Below are 17596 nucleotides of genomic sequence, written 5' to 3'. Positions count from 1 at the left end.
GTATTTCAAAGTTCAGTAATTTGAATGACAAATATAACAGTGCTAACTAACAACATAAAAGTATGGAAAAATAGATGCAGAAGCTCCAACTAGAATGAATGTATACAAAAATGTAAAGTATCTAAGTCCTTACCAGACTAACACACATTTCTTACACTGAACATGAAAGAAACCTTGTGAAAAAAATAAAGTGCAATCACAAAATTAAGCTTAAGATGTAAAAGGACAGGAACAACTTTACATTTTTATACCTGTTTGTTCATCAATGTTTGATTTTGCAAATTTAGGGCATAACATTTAGAGCAGACTTTGTGGCCATGTGTATGCATTCCATAGAAAGAGACAGACTAACAGAGATACACATTCCCTCTCTCACAAACACACAGAGTATATGCTCCAATTGGGGTACTTTTTATTTCCTTGCTAAGAAAACAAGCAGGACTTAATATAAAAGCATGACTCCTGCATGAAATTTAAAAGCATATACTTAGGAACACTCAGAAGTGGGAAAAAAAAATCAAAAGAATAAACCTAATCTGTTTAGAAACTCACTGTTTAAAGGAGGTGGGAAAAAAACCCCTTACCTTTCCGTGTTATATAACAGCTGTTTTTCAGCTAATGTAACATTCAGTAAATCAATGTTTAATAAATAATATATTAATATCTTAAAATTTATGTGTAAGAAAAGATAGCACAGTAATATGATTTCCTTTCATTTTCTTTACTTTTTTTTTTTCTTTCTTAATGTTCCTTGTCTACTTTCAGTATTTCACAGAACATCCACAGTATGGTGTTTCCCCAGACATTAAGTCTCCTTGTTTGAATCTGCCCCCACTCGTTTGTCTACAAAATCTCAGAATAATTTTTCTATAAATTAACTCACTAGTATTCTTCAGTGGCTCTAGTATCAAAAGGTTACATCAAGTACATAGACCAAACTGTAGCTCAAATCTTAGGAAATATTTTACATTTTTATCTCTTAAAGAATCTTTACCCTTTCTCTCGCAGCTTAAGCTCCTTCCCCATCATTTTTTCATGTTTTTTACTCTTTTAAATCAGAAAAGTTCTCTAAATTTTGAGCAATAATATTCTGAGGGAGATGATATTCCAACCTACACTCCATCTTCACTCCCTGGTCTTACTTCACATGTTTCAAGGTTTTCATATACAAAATAGAGATGATAAAACTATATGTGATATACTGCCTATGCTTGCCATATTTTTAAAATTGGTAATCTAGTTCTTCTATTTTACTCCTCAACATCTCTCCTTTTTTTCAGAAACCATACATTTATTCCTGAGATTAAACAACTCCTTTTTGCACTTTCAGTGTGATAACATTATTAAATAACAGATTAACAATTGTCAGGACAGAAGTGAAATATTAGAAATAAGCCCATCAAACTAAATTTACTTTAAGAACTGCCAGAAACCATTTTTCCCAACAAGTTTTATATTATGTCTAACATGGACTTTGAGTAATAATACTCAACTCAGTATTTACATGCATTTGTGCATTTTACAACTGTAAATTTTAACAGTATTGATCCAGAGTCCAGTTTTTAAAAATCCTGAATCTTAGTTTAGTTTCTAGTAGTAAAGTGAACTTACTATTGGAATATCCTGAATCACTGCCTGGTAAGCTGGAGTTCGAAATTCAAGCTCTGCTTCAGCCTGGTCTGTATTCACTACACATTCAATCTCATAGACACGAACATCGCAGGAGGACTTCAGAAGAATCTGACAGTGGTAGCAACCGGCATACCGAGGAATGAATTTTATAGGAAGCTCAACTGCATCACTTCTATCTAAAAATAAAACCAAAAAACTGCAATGTTGTAAAGCTTTTCAGAAACACTGAATTCACAAGCAGAATCTGGAGAGAGTTTAGGGACATGGTATAGTGGTGGTCTTGGTAGTCTTAGGTTTACGGTTGGACTCGATGATCTTAAAGGTCTTTTCCAACCTATACGATTCTGTGATTCTGTGATTCTGTTCTAATAAACTGTAGGAGAGTCTCCCCAGCAGTACATGCAACAATTTAAAAGAATCAATAGAATTTTAGGACTCTTACCATGTAAGCATAGCCAAATTTTTATTTTCCTAAAAAAAGGTATATTTAAGCATCTAAACAATATTTTCTATTGTTTTTAGTAGTGCACAGAGAAAAGTATTTTAAAAGATCTATTAAATCTAGTAGAAAAATTTAATGTATATGAATTTCCGTAGATATCAAAAAAGTATAATAGTTACTATACTTTTGTCAACAGTTACCACAAGAGATATCAGAGACAATACAGTATATTTGGCTAATAGTAGCCCCAACAATGACTGGAATTCTGTTAAGTTTAGCAGTTCTCATGAGAGCTACTCATTAGACTTTTCCTATGCCCAATTTTGGACTGAAAGTCTGAGTTTCTGAAAATGCCAGGGGTGTCCAAGTTGGAACAGAATCATGAAAGTCCTATTTGCCCAATCCACAGCATGTAGGAAAAACTCCCCACAGTAATCTCTAGAGTAAGGAAGAAGCAATACCAATGCTGTCCATCTTTGGGCATAGCCAGGTCTAACAATTCTGCTGCAAAGACTTCTTCCTCTGCTCTTGCTTACAGAAAAGATCAGTCTCTTTCACAGTATTTTAAGCCCTTCACTAGCCCTTGTAGGACACTTTCCAAAGGAGAAGGAAAGGCACATGAGGAACTCCAGTGACTGGCCATAAAAAGAGTTCCCCAGTCCAAGTCTCCCAAGTGTCTCCAAGAAGCCTGAAAAAACTACATGAAGACTGCAGCTGTAAAAACTTTACTGTAGTTTTATATGTAACAAAGACTGTTTCTTTTCACTGTTTTCCAAGGTGAGAAAGCAATGCCTAAAGTTGGAAAAGATAATGAGGAAGGTCAGAGACAATGTAACAACAAAACAGAACCTTACAGATAAAACTCCAAATTGCTTCTCCCTGACAGGGAACACCTGACAAATTCATGTGGAATTTCCCTTCTTCTTCCTTAATTTGGCTTATTTTCTGATGGCATGTATGAAAACTGGACTCAAACTATTCTAATATCTTCAATGACAACTACAGAATTTTGAAAGTGCAATCAATCTTCATTTGTGATGCTGCTCATTCTATTTCGCAAAGTGGTGCTCCTCATGTATTCGGTTCTCACCTCTGCCAACGAACAGCAAATTGAAGCTTTCTTGTTGCCTTATGTCATCACTACTTCAGTTTTTTCACAAAAATAGCTCAAGTTCAAGAGACGAATCATACAGAGTGGCATTATTAATCTTTCAACATTACTAGGCTATCAAAAAGATTATAAATTGCACCTCAGGTTTAACTCTCTCTGAAATAAATTAGTTTGTTCTCTTTTAAAGACAAGATTAATGGCCTGGTAATTTTTGAATTATTACTTTTTTTTCCTATTTTGTCACTAAGTTATTATCCCCATTGGCTATCTTCCACAAAAGTGACCTGAGTTTGTCAGTTATGCAAGGAATGAAACTGTCCTTTCCATTCTTCAGTTCATTAGTACAGTCCCTAATTTTCTCTGTCTACAAGAATTATTTTAGGATGTTGAAACAAAATATTTAGTTAAAATTTAAAGTACACATTTTAAATACTTGCATTTCAAGATAAAGTAGATGTTTACAACATGTATTTGAAGAAAGAGAATACAGTGTACTGGAAGCTCCAAAATATTTCTGCATGAGTTTTACTTTCTTGCACTAAATAGAAATTGTAATTACTAATAATTAGGGTTATCTTTCACTGAGTTAGACCCATCTTTGAAATGCACACTTTCAAACAGAAGTGCCTCCTACAGAAAAATTTAAAAAGAAAAACAAGAAGAGTCTTCCTACCCATCCCATTCTATATTTATAATATTTAGTCTGGCATTACTTTTGTTAAAATAATTGTTTCTTATGCATTAAAAAAAGATACATTGAAGAATAGGTCAGTTGAATAACTGAAATATTATGATCAATTACAATCAATGAAAAGGAAATCATGTCAATTGGTGATGTTTATTTAACATGATAAGTATTTTTTTGCACTAAGACATAGTTTCTGAAGTGACAGGGTCTCCAAATCAAAATGATTACAGAAAGCACTTGCCTGTGAATTATAGGTGAAGGTTGGTTTTTTTCTGCAAAATGTTTTTTCATGGTTATTTTAAATACCATAAAGTAAACTGGGCTTAAAAGTTTCTCAGATTTGTATGTTTTCTTCTTTCTCAGTCTCATAACAGATTCAGCAAAGATTAGTCTAGGAATTCATTCAAAGATTTAATGAAAATAATCCATGGGGTCACAACTGGCCTAACAATTTCTGAGACAAAAGTAGTACCAGTAAGCAATGGGCAGCATTTACGTTATTTCTATGTAATAGGAAGCAGAGTCTGCATCCATGAAAATGAATGAGACTGCAAGCATTTCTCCACCAGTGAAAAGTCAGGCAGAATAACACATGGTTTTGGTACAGTTTCCTTCCCTAGACAGGATATTTATTGTTTGATGGGGAGATATTTCATGTGAAATACGCAAACAAACAGTTTTCTTTTATAGATTTGTGTTAGCCAAAGGCCTATGAGAAACATTTACTTGATCCTGAACTGGAATATCTAAATTGGGTTTAGTTGTGAGACAGTTGTCAAAACAGGGGTATTTGCAAAAGCAAAACTTTTGGTGTATAATAGCACCACACGTTCTTGGAAAGCTAAATTACAGCATATAGGTGTTGGTCATGTTCTCTGGCAACTGCCTCACATCTTGTGCCATTTACTTATTGAAAAAGGCAATCTGATCACCATCTGGAATTAAGAAAGTCCCTGTCTTAAAAATCTTACAACTCGTCATTTTAGATCTGCCTGACCTGAATTCAAAGTTAATCCTCTAACTGCATTAGCCAACAAACAGTACTTTTCAAAGAAAAGTAATGACAGTTGTTTTGACATTAAAATGTAAGAAAAAACATATTCTAGAGGTTAGTAATTATGGCACTTAGTAAAGTAATTGCTGTTTAGCCCTATTAAAAATTGTGGGAGGAAGGAAAGAGCACGAATAGAAATACTATTCTTCCATATCACAATGTGTTGGCATAATTTCTGAAGGTAGGAAACTATGGGCCTTCAGCAGTTAGTCAACTACTTGCACTTTAAATTAGCTTTTATTCAGCAATGATGGTCCTACCTATTTAGAAGATCAAAGTTAAATTTCACAGTGAACTTATCTCAGCCTCTGACACCGTGCATGTGTCACAAATAACTGCTTAAATTAACCTGAAGACTGAATTTGCAGGTATGGACTCCTAGAAGCTTAAATAAGCAACTATATTGAAGAGCCCAGACTCTTCTGACTTCTGTTTACATATTGGGTCTTCAAATGAGCTCTTCTGAATTAGAACATCACTCTACTCAGTGGACTTGAAAAAGCAACCACTCTTTTATATCTGCTTAATGAGGGCTGATATGTTTTGAAATTTTTGCTGTCACTTTGTATGTTTATTTGCTGATTTTCTTTCACTGTATCTGAACACAACAGATTTGTAGAAGAGTTTCTAAAAAACCTACTAACTGTTTATTGGTTCTTTTTTCCACTTAAATACTTCATATCATTACACATCTAAGCAAATAGTTAAATACACTTGATCAATCAGAAAAGGGAGATCTACTGGGGAAATAAAAAGGAATGAAAGCAGGTTTTCCTTAATTGATTTTAAAATGCAAATGGAAGAGACTTTTTTCAATGTCTGGTTGTGAATACTCAGCAGCCATGTTCATGTCTCACATTCAGAAGCCTGTGAAGAGCTAGCTGTGTGGCACTACAATAAAGTAGAACAAAGAGTTTCTTGCGGGTTGGTTTTTTAATAAACATTACCCTTTAGTATTTCTGAAGAATACCTGTATAAGCTTTAGAAACAAGCAGGCTACACAGTCACTATGCCAATGGGCAACTGGAATGCTGCCAAGTAAAAAGTTTGCTTAATACAACTTAGGAAACATAGTAAAGCTAAGGTGCTTTCTTAAGTCATGCAATGCATAGCCCCTACTGAAAAGGATTAGCCAAATTATAAAGTACTACATTGATAAAAATATAGTGGAGTAATAATTCAAAGCCTCTTTATCTAAAATCACAACAAAGACAGAGCTAAGATCTCTCTAAACGTATGCCCAAAATTTACAAATATCAAAAATTTCAAAAATGATTCTTCATGACTGGCAGCAGGAAGTAGCTGAGACAAGATCTTTAAAAAATAAGGAATAGAGGGGAAAAAAAGGAAAATTGAACAAAATTTCCTACAGAGAAGAGAGCTCAGAACTAACAAAAAGCGTGCACTGAATGCATAAGGAAGTATTACATGGAGAGAATCAAAGACCAACTTTTTATACCACTTACTGCAAAATAGTAAGTTAATGCAAGAGTAGTAATGAAGGCTTAATGCCAAAAAGATGTAACAAAAGCTAGCTAGAGATTTCTGTAGTACATGATAATACACATTTCCTTCTTTTTGCAATCTAGAATTCTCTAAGGAAAGAAGTTTTCTTTTAAAAAAAAGAGAAAAAATGTAAGCCAGTATTTGTTTTAACAGAAGTCAGGAAGAAGCCACAACAACTGAATAATTAACTGTAGGAACAATTATCAAGAAAGTAGAAAACTTCTAACAATTCTTGATAGTTCTGTAGAGAAAGCTTTTTCATCCATTCACTGGGGAGGGAAGAAAAAAAAAAAGAGGGCTCTTTTTGCATATTCTTTGCAAGTATAACAGCAGGCAGCCAGCATTGTCAAATCCTGTACTAAGAGGCAACAGAACTCTGATATTAGCTTTTGATACTGAATCTAAATCAGATAGCAAGATGGAACAAGATTTTTTCATTGAAAATGCATTGTGGACTTTTATTTCTTCCTGGACAATTTTAATGCTGAAATAGCACAACCTAGACATAAAAAAAATATGGTTCTAGTTTTATTTTCCTGCCTAGGTTTTTTATGTCTATCTTTATAAACTAGGAAAGAAACTAAACCATATGGCATGACTAAAAGCATTCTAGGTGCATGCTTGCCTTAGAAAAGTTCAACGTACATGCTTATAAAATACAGTAAGTGTATATCAGGGCATACTTGCTTAGGTGCATATCCATTTGAAAATTAAAATCTTGCCATTGTTTTAAACAATTGCACAAATTTATCACTACTGATGTAATACATACGTATATTTATCATTATATGGCAACAGCAGTTGGTATTTGGTTATTATTACAACGTGTAATATAAAGTACTGATATGCTGGTACTGACATGCTGCTGTATTGCTTTTGCATATCAACTGCTATCAGTCATTTACTCCCCTATATTTTCTTTCCTTTAAAATACTTCTAGTCCAAGGGTATTACTATCAGGTTTCTGCTAATAGTACGATTGGTAATGTAAAGTCCTTTCAAGGCAGAAGATTGCAAACAAAAAACAGTCTGAAAAAAGAAAACCAAATAAACAGAAAGCCCTTCTTATAAAGTACTTGCATGCTGTAGTATCCATGAACTGTCACATGCAAATATGTGAGGCACTCTACCTCAGGAATTTCTACACATTTCTTTTGCTATTACTCAAAGCCATTGCCAGTGTCATGTTACAATATATAAAGGCACAGCCTATTCCAGAAAATTCCTGAATTTCCTAACTCTGGGATAAATGCTTATTGTTCTTACATTGGAATACCCACCACAGTGCTTTAGTTTTAGATATTGGAAGCGATAGTATTATTTAGTATTATTTAGGCAATTGCTCAAATTTATCTGCAGAATGTTTCCCTTCCTACAGAAGAGAACATCCTATGTATGCCTGAACTTTGTTTTCCAAATTTTGTGTACTAAAATTATGGTCCTTAATTTTTGTTAAACTTTGGTGCAAATAATCTATGAATACTCAGAAATCTGATAACCAACTTCCATCTTCCAGAGTAAAATTGTTTCTCTCTTCCCTAATCATTCAACTAATTTTCACTTTAGCTTTGATTTTTCAGTCTTCATTTATTTCAACTTGATGTCTAAAAATGTATAGTTCTATTTATTTTTGTGCAATTTTAGCTTTTAAGTATTTTATTCTTCTTCCCCTGTTTGTATAATTTGACTGCATCAAATGTTTATTTCACTTTTAATATCAAAAGCATATTATTGGACATTTATCTTAACATTAGAATTTCACCAAATAAATCTTATATTAAGCCCTAGCCTGACAGTTGGAACAAAAGTGTGTATCTTAGGAAAGCTTCCACTTTCTTTTTTATAAGACTAAGCGATAGAAAGATTGTTGTTTCTCTTGAGTTTGTGTCAGTATTTAATAAACCTCACATCATTTTACAGGTATCATAAATTGTTTCATTACAAATCTCCATGTTATGTAGAAGGCGCTATGCTTTCTGCATAGAGCCTTTTACAGTCAGACATATTCTCCCTTTTTAAGTACTTACAGGTAACCTGAACAGGACCTCTTTCCCTCAGAGATCACTGAGAGATCAAGCTATTCAAGCTTTCAAGACCTTGAAATAATTACTATAACACTTCCCTGAACCCTTCCTCATTTGTAACCTCCCTTCTGAAGTATGGAAACCAGAAGTGGATGTGATGTTCCAGTAATACTCTCCCCTTCATAAAACAGTAACAGCACTTTTCAATACCTACACTGTATTTTTCCAATTATGCATTCAAGGATCCTTGTTTTTCAAAATTTTCCAAAAAATTCCGTAATGAAAGAGTGAGAGGGAGCTGAAGTCAGAAAAACACAGAGTGGGAAATAAGGCTGAAAGCTTTAGTTCAGCCTGTGAGATAAGTACTCTGCTACTTTGCAGATTTCTCAAACTTTTCCAGAGACTTCACTTTGCAAAACAAAGCCCTTCCTCCCCTTTCAACCTATGTTATTTCATCTTTGATACATAACATTATTTAGTATAAAAACCATGTTGTTCAAATAAACCAAACTGCCGAGCAAGCTGTTCTGCTTAGTTAAAACTTAGTTAAAGCTGATCTTTCATAAACTGCTGAAAAGACAAATAGGATAGATTTTTGTTTTGGTTTTCACAGTTTTACCCAAAAATCCATAGACATTTCCTTCTTTCCCCACCGTAATTGGTGTTGTGCTGCTAGACAGGAGCAGCAAATAGAAAGCAGATGAACTGCTTATAAACTCTATTAAACAAAGATAATATAATAGCTCTGACTTGTCAAACATGCTCCTTACTTGCAGGAAGAGCATGTTCTTTTATACAGATACAGTTCTATAAATTAAGACCACATGGCAGGAAATCTTTAGACAAAACTGTAAAAAATAATAATTATCAAGATTGTAAATATATATATGCATTAAAAAATCTGTGACACTGGCAACTAAATTAAAAAGTTTTAAAACATATATCTTTACAAAATAACAGCAAAATGTCCTAAATTTTAAATTATTGTTTGATCCTAAAGGTGCACAGAATTTGTGAAGGCAGATGGATGCTTATCAAGTTACAACTCTGAGCCATAAAACCGCTCTATTCAAAGTTTCTTGTGTTTTCACCTTTAGAAGGAAGACAGGGAGTGACACTGGGACAGCACAACATTCTTCCAGTCACAGCATGGGACAAGTCCAAATACGCACATAAATAAAATAAAATTAATAAAATAAATACAATGAAAGGAAGTCATTGTCTTAATCCCAGATCTTGTGGTGATGAGAAACAGGCACTGCCAACACCAAATCTATTACTGGCTTTAGAGAATCAGTATGTTCTTAACCCTCACAAATGCAATGGTCTCAAGACCGCACCAAAGACAAAGATAAGCCTTGACACTGACAGTCATGCAAGCAGATGTCAGAGTTCACTGATGAAAACCTAAAACACATATGTGCATCCTGACCCCTAAAGGTTTCATTTGTCAAGTAAGCTTGAAGCCTTTGGTGTCTATTCACATGTTCTTCTTCTAGGCAGACTCCAGGTTTCAGTGAATCTTCTGAATCTCAATTCTGACCAGAGAATGAGGTAAAAGATACTGTGATATGTTTTCTGTGATATGTTTATCATTAACCACAAAAGGAATGGCTCCCTGACTAATAAGGGATTACAGCAAGGGGTGGGAGAAAGATGGGAAAACAAAGGGATAGAATCCATTAGCTAAAACCTTGAACCAAGTGTAACTTGTACTGGTTTTGCTCGGGAAACACGCACATACAGAGACAGATGAGGCAAGATAGTAAAAGCATTTCTATGGATGCTTTATCCAAGGAAACCAGCAACTTCTTAGTTTGGTGAATCATGGAGCTGTTTTTGGATGCTACTTCTCTGTTGCTTGAAATCTGGAGCCATTATTTGAATTCCACTTGACATTTTAGCCTTTTCATTCTTTAATAACACACCGCTAAGAAAAGGGCAACTTATTTCAATTTTAATTATGCCTAACACGAGTTTCTAAATGGTCAATCCACTATCCTTTGGTTTATAAAGCATTAAAGTTTTACTGTCAATTACCTCTCTCCTGAGCTATATATGGGGATTGAATTATTTCCCAGGCTACTTCTGATGATCCAGAGAGACTAAAGCTCCTAAGGATCCTATTTGAGACAATGGTGAACAATCACTGTGGTATGTGATGTGATCTTCTTACATACCAAAATTTTTACACAGCAAAGAATTACAGGATACATTCTGCGTATCAAGAGGAGCTTTAAGAGGACGGGGATACTCAAGGTGTAGTTCAATGCACAGATGAGACCAAAGGATTCCTAACAATCTCAGTATGAAACAGAGCTGGGCTGAGGTTTATACTGTATCCTTAGGCATTCTGCTAATGGCAGACTTACTAGATGATCTCCTTCCACATGCAGTAAGTACAAACTCCGTGGGTCACATAACACTGACACCCTATAGGGGCTGTGCTTGAACTGCTTGGCAGGCACAGAGAATTCAAAGTGATCACTGGGTTGCTCTTGTCCTAAACTTTATTTTCTAGCACTGGAATATTTTTGTGGTTTGTCTTTTTCAAATTCTTTCAGCATTTCCATAAACTTCTTACAGACATCAGACCCTTCACTTCTGTACTAGCTCTTCTGCCAATACTGTGTACTGAGACAAGACCATCTCCCCAGTTCTCACGACACTTCTAATTTATCTGTAGATCTCATTGGCCATTTCAGCATTAAGAAAGAGCTCACACTGAGATAATAATTTTGTGTGACTGTCGGTCCTTTTCACTAACAACTGTTGTCCAAAACCAGCCTCTTACCTGGTCTAGCACGCAGACTCTGTTTCAGATACACTACTACCTGTTTGGTTGCACTAAAATACATAGTTTATAACTATGCAGCAATTCCAACTAACTATTCTTTCACAATATCTGGGTCATTGCTAACTCAACAAAGACTTTATATAATCATCTAAATTACTGATGAAAAGTAGTTAACATTGTCCAACAAGTACTGATTCCTGAGGGCTCACTTTCTGATGACTCTCCAGCAACGAATTAACAACAAAATTTGCTAAAGTTTTCAATCTGGCCAATGTATTATTTTAGCTCCATGCAAGTATATGGTTTGGGTTTTGATCAAGATGTCGTACTGGAAGTAAGATAAACATATTGTATTCTTTCTATCTATTAGATCTGTAATACTACCAAAAATGTAATAAGGTTATCTAACAAGATCTATTTTACAAGAAAATATGTTGAGTGGCATTGATTTTTACCTTCTAATTCCCTGTTGGCAGAGTTCTTAAAATATTGGCTGGACACTTTTCCTGCTACTGCACTCTAAGAAATTCTGATACGAGGATTGATTTCAGTTAGCTTTCTTCCACCTTTGTTTTTCTTCATAAATCTAAGCACTCTGTCATTTGTTCAAAGAAGCAGCTACTCCCACCCTAAGGAAAGCTACCACCATGGCTAAAATACTGCTTCTTCTTCAGATAATGAAGTTAACAAAATTTTCAGATGAGACCAATGTTTTGTCTCCATCCACAGGAACACCACCTGGGGACTTCTGTCACAATATTAGATTTTCTAAGTGCCTGTGAATATTCCTGTGTTTCCTCATTAGCACAACAAATACACTGAATCAGGTGGCACTGTCTTTGCACTGAACACATCTTTGCCTGTTTTCATGCTATCAGCTGGTTATCTCAGCTTCCCTTTTTAGCTGTTCTTTAGCTCACCACCTCTGAATTCACTACCAAAGCCCCATTTAGTTCTCTGCATCATGTTGACATTTCTACTCTTTCATGTAACTATTTAAGTGTCCCAGAAAGAAAAAATAAATATCAAAAAGATCATGCTCCCTGCAGTATGATTTAGTTTCTGACTTTGCCTTGCTTACTTCCCTCTTTCAGATACTTTTATAATTTCCTTTGATGGATAAAGAAGCAGCATGAACTAACAGAAAAATAACCACTTCCTTACTGTAATGTAGTTTCTTCACTACATTTTAGCAATTAATATTCTAATATTTTCAGATATGTTCATTCACATTTCAACTTTAAAAATCATTTGAGAAGTTGCTAAGCAATGGTGACCTGCCATCTGGTCAGTTAACAACTTTTGTTCTGAGATCATGATGAAGGTCTTATTATGTCCTTATCAGATTTGTGTGTGCAGATTTTGTTCTCTCCCCCAGCTGGTATTTCCCTCTTCTAGAGTGCAATCCAAAGAATCCCCTGCACCACTCAACAAAGTCATTATGACTTTTTTTAGTTCACCTTTACGTCAATTATTACAAACACAGGCAATTATTTTTTAACTTGACAACAAAAGGATTTTAACTAGTATTTAAATATCCTGTCATTCAAGAAATGTTTCAGCTTCCAACCTGTGTTACATCTGTTCTACAACTTCTACTGACTGCTAGTCCTGTAGTTACTCATCAGGCTAGTTTTGCTTCTAATACTGCAATAAGTATTGTCATCTTCCTAAAAACACGCCCAGTGACACCCTAAAATGTTTTACAGCACAGATACTGTAATCTAAGTTGAATGAATCTGTAACAAAAAGACTTGTCAGAAATAATCAAGAAATTCCTTATTTTTATTCCAGAAAAGAAACAAAAACCACAAGGGATACACCAAGTATGAAAACAAACATACACCATGAAAGCACATGACTGATTCCAATGACACTTGGAGAAGTGAACTGCAGAAACATGCTGAACGACTCTATTGATCAAGAAAAGAAGTGATGAAACCAACCTATGGATTTTTCACGTTGGTGGACTGACTATAATTCAAGTCTTTACTAAATTTGCTAAGGAAACTACTACTTTCATTTTAAGTAGAAAAACAAAAAATTATTTGTGTCGTTATCAGATAACTGTGGGACATTACGTTAGCTTTGATATAACCATGTACACATTCCCTAGCAGGTAAATATAAACACAAATTTTATCATAGAAACATTTAGGTTGGAAAAGACTTTTAAGATCATCAGGTCCCACCATTAACCTAACACTGCCAAGTCCACCACTAAACCATGTCCCTAAGCGCCACATCTACACCTCTTTTAAATACCTCCAGGGAAGATGACTCCACCACTTCCCTGGGCAGCCTGTTCCAATGCTTGACAACCCTTTTGGTGAACAAATTTTTCCTAATATACAATCTAAACCTCCCCTGGTGCAACTTGAGGCCCTTTCCTCTTGTCCTGTCACTTGTTACTTGGGAGAAGAGACTGACACCCACCTCGCTACAACCTCCTTTCAGGTAGTTGTAGAGAGCGATAAGGTCTCCCCTCAGCCTCCTTTTATCCAGGCTAAACAACCCCAGTTCCCTCAGCTGCTCAAGCTCTTTTAAGAAATGCAACCTAGAGTGCTTTATAGGTTTAAATAAAGCATTTTTTTAAAAAAAATCAACTAGCAAAGGAGGGATCACAATGAAAGCCAAGCAAAAAAGAAAGCAATTAAGATTTCAGTATAAATTTTAAGATAATAGAAAAATTAGAGGCAACAGAGACTGACCAAAGCTGATAAGATCACTCTGAGGACTAATGCACAACTTTTTGTTTATGAGGGACAGGGAGAAAACAGTGTACAATTAGTGGACAACTCCCTCTGTCTGACTGAGGAGTAGGCAAACAAGAAAAGATATGTGGTATAAGTGGCACAATGTAAGCACAGATCAGTGCTGGATGAGAAGTGGAAGTGAGAAATGAGCACAAATTCAGGGTCTGTCAGATAAACAAACCAAACAAATTTCTTAGAGCAGGTCTCCTGTGGTTGTGTGCCTTTGAGAAAACCAAGGGCAAGTGGAAAGCATTGTTTTGAGCTAATAAGATAGAACTTGGGTAGTGATGACAAAGACAAAGCTGAGGATTTGATCAATAGCAGAATGGAGAGAAAGATCATTTTCTGAATCTATTTAGGAAAACCTTATTCTCTGAGAGAATACAGGCCTATTATCTGAGAGAAGACAGATTCTCTTAGAGAAAATAAAAAACAAATTCACCATATTTAAGACTATTCTTACCTGTTTTCTGAGGTGAAAAGTCTTTTGCTAATAGAACTTCCAAATTAACTCTGCTTGATGCCAACACTGGAATAGAGAACTTCTCAGGAACCTCAAAGAATTCTTGCATGCTCACCTCTACACTGTAATCCACATACTTCAGTTCTGGGGGGAATTTACGAGGTTTCAGGAGTGCATGTCTCTGCAAGTGAAGGAATAATGTATACATATGAACAATCATCTCATAATAATTTCAGGTTAAGAAATGTAAAATTATACAGGCTTAAGGGTATAATTCTAAAACTGAATTGGTAATTAGGCAAGTTATATAGAAATTGTAGAGAGATCCTGCTAAATAAAAACTGTCTTGTACAATTTTTTTAGGCATCATGCATCTGAAACTTTCATTTAAGAAAAATGCATTTTGAGATTTACAGTAAAACCACCTCCTACCCAGAAACCACTCTGCAAGCCTTTATAGGTATTCAGGGAAGGCAAGAAAAGGGAGAAAAAACATGAAAAGAAAAATGTATTTTGTATCAGATGTAGACAGATGTTTCTTCTTTTACTTTGTAAAGTTTCTGAATAATAAAAAGCATGAAAAGGAAAAATTATTTTGATGTTTTGCAAGGGATAACTATATAGTTAGTTGAGCTAACTTTGATACTTTAATGTTGACAGTATATTTTAGAAATCAAAGTATTTAGAATTCATTTTAGGGAAAAATAAGCTCCTCCTCTTGGTAAAAAGCATCGCTAATCAACAGCATGAAACATATTAGTAAAGGATTAGCACAGTACATAAAGGCAAGCTCAAAATAGGCATCTAAACCCCTTAATGAACTAAATTTGACTCCTGTAAGATAGCATTACAGAAATAATGCAATGGTTTAATACAGTACTTGTTCAAAATTGCCATTTTCAATCCAGTAACACAGTATAATTGCAATGCTCAAGATTAACTGTAAGTTGAACAAATTTAAAATCTGAAACTAGTTGCATCTGTTTTATAGACAAGTCTTTGAATTAATGACTATTGTGAATTATCTTGAGCAAACCTAGGGAGGAGATAAATACAGAAATATTCAGTTTGTGCTAGGAAAACTGGTTTATTCTCAAAGCCTATTGGTTTTAAATAATGCCAGAACAGCAGGTATCACAGTACATATTGCAATGGGACAAGGAATGGAGATCCATTGTGGGAATTCAAAAAGACAATTTAAAAGGAAAGTTGATTGTTCTTAAGGATTACTAGGTTAATATGGTCAAATTACAGTTCAAATCAACTGGGTTGGGGTTCTGCTTTGGGTTGGTGGTTTGTCTTTTCTTGTTTTGGTTTTTTTGTTTGTTTAAGACAAAACTCACATTCTTTTGGCAGTTTTAGAAAGCAGACCTACACTCTGCCATTCCTTTGTTTTGACCATTAATCTATCCATCCAAAGTGTCAATATGGTGTCAAACAGAAAGTACATATAGAATTTTGGAACCTGTTAAGCTTTAGTTGCTAATAGAGGTTTTTGACACAATAAATATAGAAACAGCTTACTATTCAAGATTCTTGTTCTGTGAAGCACAACTGGACAGATGTATCAGACTAAAAAAATATTCATCAAAACAAAACATTAACATAGTTCTTTTTTTACTGTATTTGCACCACTGGTATGGTGCAAATATAATTTACAAAAGGGAGAAGAAGATTCATTATGTGAATTAAAAACCTGAACTCACTATTAATTTCTATCATGCAAGACTGGAAGTTCACCGGTAGTACTCTCTCTCTCTCACACCAAAATAAATAAAAAAATCAATAGGTGCTAATAATTCAGTTGCTATATTAATAACAAGTTCCATTTCCCTCTGATAGGACTGAAATGACAGAAGACTTCGCAGTGGGAGAAATATATTTCATTCTCACTTGTAATGGGAAGTTCCAAACCAAAAGAATTACATATGTATTCCAGTTTAAATTTGACTTTGACCTTCTGCATATTCAAATATAGATTTATACCTACACCTGATTTTGGTAATTAGATTATTTTCCAACACTAAAATAAAAATCCAACATGATTTAAAAGTTTTGGGATGTCTTAATTGACAAAATGATTGTAAGATGACCTCTGGTGAATCACTAAACTATAATTATAATTATCTTGAAGAAATATCTTATGATTTAAAAAATCACTGAAGTACTTCATTTTAAGATCCTTGTTCAAGCTATCTCATTTTTAAAGATATGTTAGGAAAAAAGACAGCTGGTTAATATTACATAGTCTATGAACATTTCAAATATTTCCTGGTACCTTGTCAAAGAGTAAAGGATGAAAATATTTTTAATGAGAGACCTAGATCTTTTTGAAAGGGGAAAAGAAAATCCTGCAAACATACACAAGACTAAACCATGTTTCCTCAAAGGGTAACATTTCCAAGAAAAGAGAAAATGTCCAACACAATTCAGATAAATGTTGCAGCTGCTCTCCTTTTTAGTATTTTTCAGGGCAGTGAGAGTTAAACAGAATTTAATATTTTTTAGCTCTCATTATCAATTGCAGGTCTAAGGCTGCTGTGCTACAATAAGACAAATTCCAACATGTACTTCATCAACATAATGGTTCATGATATTCCAAGTATGGAAGTGTTATTACCAGTTAGGAACAGTATTTGCATTCAGTTCTCAGAATTAATTTCTTTTTTAGAATAATTTTTCAGAAAAGGATTGGAGGGTATATAATTGATTTTTTGATTTTGATTTTTTTCAAAGACTGATTGATTTTCCAAGGTATTTTCTTAGATTTAGCATCTGCACTTTCTATGTATAAAGGATGCCAGATTCTATTACAGAGTGCTGAGGCACCTTACTCTTTCCTTGCATATTACTGTTTTCCAAATCCTAATTTAGCCCCATTTCTTCCTTCCAGGAATTAACTTCTAAAACCGTTCCTCATGAATAAAAGAATTTTATTATCTCAATCTCTCAGAATCCCTGTGATCAATCATATTTGCTATCTCCCTTAATCCCATATCAAAAGATAAGTGATGTAATATAAAAGACATTGGTCCCAGTTATAACTTTGACAAATTTAAATCTGACCACAGATCCTTTTGTGAAAAGTTCATTCCATTCAAACATATCTAATGTAACTTTTTAA

At 34.4% G+C, this 17596-nt stretch overlaps 1 protein-coding gene across 1 annotated transcript in view; it reads right to left on the bottom strand.

Moving 5' to 3' along the window:
• Positions 1 to 17596, bottom strand: part of CFAP47 (cilia and flagella associated protein 47) — a 358571-nt gene that overhangs the window by 183515 nt on the left and 157460 nt on the right. Inside the window, exons 45-46 of the mRNA XM_075491883.1 lie at positions 14473 to 14653; positions 1612 to 1808 (exon numbers count right to left, since the gene is read on the bottom strand). Of these exons, the coding sequence (XP_075347998.1) occupies positions 1612 to 1808; positions 14473 to 14653 (378 nt within the window). The remainder of the gene's footprint in view (positions 1 to 1611; positions 1809 to 14472; positions 14654 to 17596) is intronic.

Source organism: Mycteria americana, chromosome 1, assembly GCF_035582795.1.
Source record: "Mycteria americana isolate JAX WOST 10 ecotype Jacksonville Zoo and Gardens chromosome 1, USCA_MyAme_1.0, whole genome shotgun sequence".
NCBI lineage: Eukaryota > Metazoa > Chordata > Aves > Ciconiiformes > Ciconiidae > Mycteria > Mycteria americana.
The sequence above is the reverse complement of the archived record's forward strand: the minus strand, read 5'-3'. Positions and strand labels throughout refer to the sequence as shown.